Raw genomic sequence first — 10000 nt, 5'->3', positions numbered from 1 at the left:
GGAACATTCCATGTGATTGCAGCCCTCGTTCTTTTCAATTGGCGCGCTGCATTTGGGACAGTGTTTTCTGTTGTTAGGATCCTTCCCCATCCACGCCTCGAAATCTTCCTGCACGTTTTTCTCTGATTTGAACATAGCACACGTCAAACCACTGTGAAACTGCATGTGACATGAGGTACAGATGTCAGCTAAACATGCACCACACTTATGGCTTCTCCCATCTGTCGAGACACGGTATACCATCCGACAGTCAGGCGTTGGACAGTATTTAACAGAGTCAGGGTTGCATCTTACGTGTGCATCTAAGGCGCTGGAAATAAGCTTTTTCCTCTCCCTCTGATTCAGCAGGTTCTGCAAATCTCTCAATGCAACAGGCTCTCCGCAGTCTTCTATCACGCACTTCAGTGGGACTTCTGCAGATTTTAGCTGCTGAATGATGCATTTCCTGTCGAAGGCATGACCACAGCAGGCAAGTCTGTATATATCGTCTGTAGCGTCCAAATAACACAGGCAGATACCACACGTCAACTGGTCTTCGATGAATTTCTCGGTCTGTAATGGAGAGTTTTTCAGAAGACTCTCACAGCATTCATCCACAAAGCATTTAATAGTTTTTTCCGCTTCTTCTGAGCTAATTATCTTTAGAATGTGTCTTCGAAATTCAACACTGATGTTTTGGACATCAGGAATTTCCTGTAGTCCATGCAATTCGACGCCAAATCTTTCAAAGAGCGCTTTCAGCAACCCTCGAGGTTTGCCTGGTCCCCGAAGCTCGATCTGCCATGAGTGGCTATTACTCGCGATGGAATCGTCAATAAACTTGTTGATAGCACGCTTTGCTGCTTCTCGATTGCCTTGCTGTCCATGTATTCTGACCACTTTGTTCCGCCAATCTTGGCTAATCATCGTATTCGTTTCGTTCTGGATGGTCTGGAAAGCTTCCTTTGCTGGAGTGGTGAGGAGAATTTCCAGATTCTTGGTCATCTTACAATCGATCTCGTCTCCGCTCAGAATCGCGTTGATAATAGTTGTCGCACGAATGAAGTGATCCGTGCAATCACTGCGAACCTCTATAGCAATTCTTTTATTTTTCGGATCATCTTTTATGTTCACAAGCTTCCCTTTCGAGGTCTGTTCAAGCTGTTTAAGTTCCTTTTCACTTTCAGCCAGCTCATCTTTAATGACGGTGAACACGTTTCTCGGACACAACAAAGTGGTTGAAAGGTTACATTGTAGGGTGATGGTCCCTATACCTAAGATGTGCTTTCCATTAAGACCTCTCAAAGCTGCTTGACCTTCCCCAAAGACTTCAAATGTTAAAAAAGCACGCCCTTCAAATTGTTTCGCCTGCGGCTTCATTACATCAACGCTAAATTTTCCTTCAGGGGCAAAAACACTCAAACTTTCTTTCAGTGATGTTTTTTGTGAGTCAACGATTTCATCTGTAGTTTCAAACTCTTGTGTTCTTAGGATAAATATCTTTTCGACTGCTACACTTGGAAGAATTCTTTCGATAGCGGACTTAACGTCTTCTTCACTTGTTTGAGGATCGAGCCCCCTCATAAATATCTGCTCAGGGCGCTTTTTGTCTGGCTGAAATTGGACCAACCTTGACCTTATCATCAGCGAAGAAAGTTTGCCAATCGCGTAATAGTAATCTTCGCTGGAAGAAAACTTAATTGATCCCATGCCTCTTCCAGGGCGGCGCCACCATGTCGCTTTCAACTTGAACTGAGAAACTTGCGAACGCATTCCACTGGGCACCGAGTGACTCAGCTGTACTTTAAGGCCACAATCAAGGGAGTCATCAAAAGAGCTGTTGACTGCTCTGTATGCATCTTGGGACCTCTTATAAGTCACAAAAAGTCTTGTCTTTCCGTCCTGTTTGTGAAAGCGGTGCTTTACAATATCTCCAAAGGACTTCAAACGTTCGATAACCTTCTGGCCATTGTCTACATCACTGACAGTGACAGTCCTATACATGTGAGGCATTAGCACTTCTGTAACTTCACCAGCCGGTCCCCACACAATTCTGACGCCTGTACAATCTTCTTTCAATTGCTCTTCTTCGTCTTCGCACCTTAGTAATCGTCTACTTTGTTCTAACGACTCCCCCACGACGAACAGGGCCTTTGCGGTGTGCTGCGGTGGGACGAAGACTCTCAATTGTCCTAAGCTTTCATCTTTCTCCAAAACAACAAAGCTATTGTCACACAATTTCGAGATCGTTTCTTCCACTTCTCGGAGCACTTGCCTTCGGACACCACCAAATGCTACTTTCATAAGGTCTGGACTACAAGGAAGCGAAGCTTGTGTCATCACTATTGACTTCAACTCATGCATGGTATGGTTTAACGTACCCGCTGATATCATTTCACAAAGCCATCCTTCATCGACAGGAGTCGTGTTGACGGCAAAATCCCGAGATGTCTTCAACATCTGTTCAAAGACAACAAATTGCGGTGTTGCGCCAAGGAATTTCAGTGCTGAAGAAGGATGCAATTGCACACACAGGTTAGTTGACACTACTCTGTATCCTGCTTTTTCGTGGCCTGTAAACACGGCAAGGTTGGTCACATAACAAGAAATCAAAATTCTTTGTAGCGTCTGATCAATTTCGTCACTCTCTTGAACAGCATCTGGAACTTTCAGGGCCAGTTCATGCTTCAAGGCCAACTTGAGTTCTTTCACCGTCTCCTCTGTCAGGCGGAGTGACTTAGCATTTAAGCTGCTCTCGAAGGCCCATTTATTTCGTTTCGCTTTGGGTTGTTTAAGGTACTGTCTGTAGACTTTCAGCAACGTCAACAAGTCGCCGCCGCTGTGACAGAAACGTATTTTTCTTCTATCTGCAAGTTGCCTTTCTTCGTCACTTCCCATGCGGAAGAACACACTGCCACTTACAGTTGCTATTGCTGCAAGTGCCACAGCCTCTGCACTGATTCCTTGATTAATGCCATCAAATATCAGCTTTGCTAAACGTGGCTCCACGGGAACTCGAGCGATCTTTCTACCCAATTCAGTAAGCGAGCCATTTTCAATTGCTCCTAGGGACGATAATAACTCCAACGCCATCTCTATAGACTCAGACGGAGGCGATTCTACGAACTCGAACTGAGATATATTTTCAATTCCAAGATCCATCAGTTTCAGCACTGCTTGTCCAAGGTGAACTCTAAGAATCTCTGGCGTTGATCCCCTTTCCAAAGCTTCATACTCTTCTTCGCTGTAAAGTCGATAACACTTTCCTTCCTGAGTCCTTCCTGCTCTTCCTTTGCGCTGTTCAGCAGAACTCTTGCTGATTGTTGTTACCTCCAGCGAACTTTTGTTCCTTTTCGAATCGTATTTCATCTCCTTGACCATGCCGGTGTCAATCACGTACCTTATTCCAGGAATCGTAATTGAAGTCTCTGCACAGTTGGTGGCAAATACTACCTTGCGTTTGTTGGAGAGCAATTCAAACACTTTCTTTTGCTCTTCTTGGCGCAACTTACCATGAAGAGGAAGACAAACAAGGTTTGGATCGGGTTCTAATTTGGACAAATTTTCACACGCTCGTTCTGTTTCTACTGGCGAGGTAAGGAACACGAGAATATCTCCCTGACCTTCTCTGTGGTGAATTTCCCGCACAGTGTCTATCGCAGTTTGAAGATAATCCCCAAAGCTGTTCGAGGAATCATTTCTCCATATCACTTCTACTGGAAACATTCTGCCAGACACTTTTAACACCGGGCACTGATCAAAGTATGCAACAAACAGAGCAGGATCAATTGTGGCTGAAGTGATGACTACTCGAAGATCAGGGCGTCGCGGGAGGGTCTTCTTGATCATTCCCAGAAGCAGGTCTGAATATAGACTCCGTTCATGAGCCTCATCGATAATTATGCAAGAATATTTGGACAAACTGGCATCTCTGATACATTCGTTGAGAAGACTGTGATCCGTTGCGTACACGATTCGAGTAGCCTTGCTTGCTTGAATGCTCCCACCAATGTGACATCCTACAATCTGGCCGGGGACGCCTCCCATCTCCCGAGCCACATGGACAGCTAAACTTGTCGCGGCGACCTTTCGAGGTTGAGTGCAAATGATCACGCCTTTCTCAGCAAACCCAGCGTCATACAGATACTGTGTCATTTGAGTACTTTTGCCAGATCCAGTTTCTCCAAGAACAACGCAAACCTGATTATCTTTGATCGTCTTGACGATTAAACTCTTTTTGGCATACATGGGAAGTGCCGCATCAAGCCTATGGCACTCTCGTCCAAACGAATTCCTCAATTCCTTGATAGCTTTTTCGGCATTCGCCTGTGATTTGCCGTCTGGAGCAGGGAGGCTCTGAATTAGTTGATCAGAGAAACGCGCAAACTCTTCTCGTTGCAGTTCAAGTTCCAATTTCTTGTTCTCCAATGCTGCCCTTTCTGATAAAATTTCTTCATACTCATTCAAACTGATGTGTTTCCGAACCCGTAAATTCTCCAAAAGACCAGTAATTTCTTGAATTTTCTTACCATGTTGTTCGGTGAGTTTTTTTATCTTTAAGTGAATTTCGTTGGCGCATTTGACAGGAAATGCCGCATTTGCTGTGGCCTCTTCAGTTTCCTTGAGAAGACAAATTTCGATTTCCTCTCCAGCGCTCTTGGCATTTTCTTTCAATAACTGTTCTGCTTTTCTTCCTTGATTCCCACTTTCAAAAACAAACGTAAACTGACATTGTTTTCCTTTCACAGACTTCACGTCTTCTAAGGAAAACACAAATTTGTTCTGAAGACATTCTTTAACGTACTGAGTCATTATCTCTTGGCTAATATTATTTAGCGTCTCTGGAGGTTTGATGACCAAACGACATGGTTTTCCTTTGGCCATTCTCGTTTGGTATTTCTGCTCTCCGCGTCCGAGATAAAGCCCTCTCTTACTGTACCAAGTATAAGGTGAAAATATCCCCTTGTACTGTCACTGACTCAAAGAGTAAAACGTAAATATAGAGCATCTATCAAATAAACACCATATTTCTTGTGATCTCCTCCAAATCACACTGACCTGGAAAGGGTAAGAAAACAGAAGGTAACTTCTTAGTAACTTCTTAAAGTGGTACTATGATCAAAAAATCACTCCCTTTTTTATTTCGGATCTTTAAAGTGTGTTTGCCTCTAACACCTGCCTAGCAAAATTTTGAGCTTTGGTTTTTAGCCAAGGGCTGTTTACTTAGAGTGTAAGTTTTTGATTTCACGGTCTGCCATTACTCACGTTAAAAACTGACCGACTGGACCTCAGAGGGTTGAAGCTAGGGAAAAGTGACGTCATTCACTCAATAGCTTAAAATTTCAGCGTGTAAACCCAGTTTATTATGCATGCAAAACACGAGTTTCAAAATCTGAAAGCCCGAAACTCCCGTGCTGCATCTTTATGCAGTCGTGTACTTAAACAGTGAGTCTTTGACGTCATTTTCTCTTCGATCCAGCTCTCTCAAGATTTTAAAGTTAGTAATGGCGGACCATTAAATAGGAAAATTCCAGTTAAGGACGGTGCCTACTACTGTTATTGCGCATACGTTCTGCGCATCTCCAGATACTTGGATTTCATATCGGTGATGCTAACTAATGCAGGGGTATTTTTGCGCGGTTTAAAACTATGCAGAGAAAGTAGATCTTAGTAAGTACTCTTGGTATCCAAAAAGAAAATTGGGGGTAACCATGCATTCTTTAGAGATAATTGAGTTTCGATTTGAGAAAGAACGCCATACATTGCTTTGTATTTTAGAGCTTTATACAAATATTGTTCATGAATTATCTTTGAAAAATGCGTGGTTACCCCCAATTTTCTTTTTGGATTTCAATAACACTTGTGAAGATCTACCTTTCCTGCATGATCATAAATCGGGGCAAAAATACCTTTGAATTAGTAGGCACCGTCCTTAAAATAAACAAGTGTCTTTTTGAAATTAAGGCTTAAAACTTGGGTCACTTAGTGTTTGGTTAACATAGTTTTGAAATCCAAAGAAAAAAAGATTTGATATTTTGATCGGTGATAAGTAGGGTTGGACATATATTCACGCAAGCGAACACTAAAAACGTGGCATTATTTATTCATGCATGATGTTTCGAATAATTGACCGAATGCAAAAATGGCCGCCAACAAATTATTCTCCTAACTAGCCTCGTTTTACAGCCTAAATTCTTTCAATTTTACGCGTGTGATGAACGAGGCTAGTTAGGCTAATTAACACAAAGACAAAAGAATAATTTGTTGGCGGCCATTTTTGCATTCGGTCAATACTGCACCGGAAAACCTCTGCGACGCTTTTAATCGCTCGAGAAAAATACACTCACACAACACCAGATACAATACAATACAATACATACTTAATTGACCGCTCCCCATAGGGGCTTTTCAGGGCCAATGAAAGACAATCAACGAAACAACAGAACGCAACAACTACAACTGTTAAGAATCCCAACTGGCCGGAGGCAAACCAGTTGGCTATTTACAAGTGCAGCTTGGAAGTTGAACCAGGGTCTACCAGGAACAAATTCAACGAGTGGTCAGAGCGGGTCTTAAACCTGGAATCTCCGGATCTCAAGGCAAGCGCCCTAACCACTGGGCGCCCTAACCACTGGCCCTAACCACTGGGCCACACCGCCTCAGCAGATCAGCCTCTGCTGGAAATTTTTATTTCCCGATTAAACCTCATGTGGAATTCTGTTGCTAGATTTGGAACTGCCCTGTGGAATTCTCTGAATACTGCTACACGTGAACTTACTCGAAAGGTGTTTAAGAGAAAAATCCATAGTACACTTAGGAATATCCTCGCTGCTGAGAATAATTACATCGATTCGGCATCTTTGTTCAAAAAACACGCGGTTTATGACATGTCTTCCTGTCTTAATTGCTCCTTATGCCTGAAATAACTAATTTTGTATGTTTATTTGTCTATTTATTTATTTTGTTTACTTAAGTACTTATTCATGTGCTGTATTAACCTTTTCATTGATAACTTGTTATAGCTTCTTAATAAATCGTTGTCACTGCCCTCCGCGATTAGCCAATGCTATTTGCGGGTAGTGTCAATTCTGTATGGTTTCTTCTTTCATTTTAATGTCGCCATTTAAGTTATCTTTCTGCTTCTTTGTTTAGATTAGGTATTTTCAATCACTGTAAACCACTCAAATGCGAAATAAAGCTGTTGTTGTTGTTGAAAATCATGCGCGTGTTTTAGTGTTATGCTTGGATAAGAACTGAATGAATCTCAGTCCCTCTCCCACCCGCACTACAAAAGTAAACCACCGACCGATGGCGTAGCCTGCGCTGCTCGTAGCCTACGTACCACGCCCTTCCGTGGGGGAACGAGATTTTCGATGTTTAACCGCGCAAAAATTGGGCATGGAGCCAAGAGGATAAGGGGCAAGGAAGAACGAGAAACTCCCTATCGTTCGGGTGATGAAGCAATCCAGCCAAGCTCTGCCAAACTTGTTGGATCACGCAGCCAGGCTGGAGAGACACAACTAAGCCTCAAGATAATACGAAAAGCACGAGAAACTGACTTTGAGATGCTTCCATCTTTCGAAGTGTGCGTGCTCAGAACGGAAAACTCGTACTCGTAGGACTTCGTCCTCATCCCCAGATCTAAAGGTCCCTATTGGCACGTACTCCTCGACGGAAAACGGAAGTCAACATTTTGCATGCCAGGACAGCAGTCCCTCCCAAATTGTTACATTTAAAACGCATCGTCTCTTATTCACCATGACAATGCCGTGCTGTCAAGACAAGTCAAAATGGAAAACAGCTCAATTCCGGAACATTAAAAGCACAGTGAACACACCAAAACACCAAACCCGGTGTGGCTATCACGTCAAGTATGCACACAACAATTTCCCCTGGTTCATTGAAAGCCATGGACAGTTATTTCGGCCTTGTTAAGTCTGATCAGCATCGCATAGCCCATTTCCTTAGCGGGTGTTTTAGGCACCCCTTTAAGTGGCAGCTCCACTTGATAAATGTGGTAAGCTGGGTTGAGAACTGCACAGCTAGCGGCAAGCGTGTAGGAAACGTGGATCCCTTTAAGAGATCAGTGTCTCCCATAAAATTCCGTATGCCGTCCTTGGCTTAACTCAGTGCTCTGACTTATGCCGGCCCCACATAGCCTGTTCCAGGCTCCCAGATAGTCGTGAAACTGCGCCCGAAAAACGCGTGGGAGCTAAGGTCGAGGCGTTCCGGCCTCGTTTCGCTAGCCCGATCGGGAAGCAACAAAAACAAGAGGCTACGGGTAGCCGTCACTTTGTTCGAAGGAATTTAGCCGACTTCCTTTAAGTTCGCAGTATTTCAGTGGGGCTTTTTTTTGTTACAATATCTTGGTAAATATCCAGTTTCAATTCCGTAGTCCGAAGTCCACAGTCCACATTCCGTAACCCAATGATAGAGTTAAGTGCGATCATGGATATTTGTTTTAACACATTTAAAACTGTTGTTAACAGCATTGATTTTAATCAAAACCAGAAAACAGATGCTTTGCAAGTCACCAGAGCCTTGGATCGACCCAAGGCTCTGGGAAACTCTATGCAAGAGAACATGCGCCGTAGGGTTCTTATAGCCAAAAAAAACTGGCTATCGGAACCTCACGACACTTGCTCACTCCTCGCGCTAACATGAATGCACCAATTAGAGACGCTTTTGATTGTTCTTCACGAAAACCAATGAGAAGACACTTTGTTTCGTGGTTCCCCAGAGCTCTTCTCTCGCTCATTTTTAATACTGTTTCTTCACAACACTGGGAGAATTATAAAATTCAGATATCTGTTACAGAGTCATACGATAACCGGATATTGAATTGCGTGCAACAAAAGCACAAAAGCTCGTTTCCGGTCACGCACACAATTCTTTAACAAATATTTTCCCCGTTGAATTGTCACAGAATCTTCCGTGGTTTAGTGGCCATCGCCATGGCTCTCTGAAGGAAGAGATACCGAGTTCGAATCCCGCTTGAAGTGTATTTTACGAGACAGCGATCTCGTACCCAGAGTCCTCAGGCTTTTTGGTCAGCGGGTCAGCGCCCGGAAAAACTCTGGGATTAATAGACCTTTTTGAAGATATGGCGGCCATTTTGATTTCTATTGTTTCAAATAGCTATTATGGGATGCCCAGGGGGCAAATACATATGAATTATTTGCCCCCTGAGCATCCCATAATGTCTTTAGAAACAATAGAAATCAAAATGGCCGCCGTATCTGCAAAATGGTCTATGGACTTAAAACTTAAACTATTTTTTTGATTGGTCGCTTGCATAACAATGGCAGTCCGACAGGAAGTCGGTAAGTAATTCGGAAACCCCAGAATTTGGAGGGAGATTCAAAATCTAAAACTAGTTTCGGTGCTCTTTGTTTTTTCTACCTCAGAAATATATAAATCACAAAAATAATAAAACGACGGGGTTTGAATTATATCTAATACCGCACGGGAATTTTCCCACGCGGCTAAAAACTGATTGCAGTTGCTGTTGCAAAAATTTGTCGATCGTGTTGCTTGCACGATGGTACTCTGCACGATAGAATGCACGCTGAAACACTAAAAATACCAAAAGCGTCAGAAGTTTCATCTTCACTCACTCGTACAGCAAGCAATTGATCATTTCTCCAGTTTCTTTTATGGTGTGTACGGCTAAAATTTTTGTTTCTCGAACACTTTCAACCCGCCATTTCTTCTTTTTACTGTTTTCTCTTTTCTGTTTCCAATCTAGTACCCAGAGCCTCCGTTACCCTTGTCCAGCAGAACGGGAACGGGAGGCCCTGGATCGACTCTGGAATAATCCAAAACCGGAACCAGAAAACTCTGGTTCACCTTGCCATGACAGCGCTTACTTTTTACTCGCGAGACAGCACATATGAAAAGGAAAGGAAAGGAAAGGAAAGGAAAGGAAAGGAAAGGAACTTTATTTAAGTGTCTAGTCGTTCTAGCGCTGGAGCGCTAATTGGGGACACTGTAAACTGAAATGAACAATGAAAGTAAGTCA

At 43.1% G+C, this 10000-nt stretch overlaps 1 protein-coding gene across 1 annotated transcript in view; it reads right to left on the bottom strand.

Moving 5' to 3' along the window:
• The window catches only part of LOC137999095 (uncharacterized), a 14516-nt gene that overhangs the window by 329 nt on the left and 4187 nt on the right, over nt 1-10000 (bottom strand). The window contains exon 3 of the mRNA XM_068844931.1: nt 1-5037. This exon is cut by the window's left edge and continues 329 nt beyond it. Coding sequence (XP_068701032.1) covers nt 1-4863 — 4863 coding nt within the window. The 5' untranslated portion in view covers nt 4864-5037. The remainder of the gene's footprint in view (nt 5038-10000) is intronic.

This window comes from Montipora foliosa, chromosome 1 (assembly GCF_036669935.1).
Source record: "Montipora foliosa isolate CH-2021 chromosome 1, ASM3666993v2, whole genome shotgun sequence".
Classification (NCBI taxonomy): domain Eukaryota; kingdom Metazoa; phylum Cnidaria; class Anthozoa; order Scleractinia; family Acroporidae; genus Montipora; species Montipora foliosa.
Note: the sequence above shows the minus strand (reverse complement) of the source record. Positions and strands in the feature narration are given on the sequence as shown.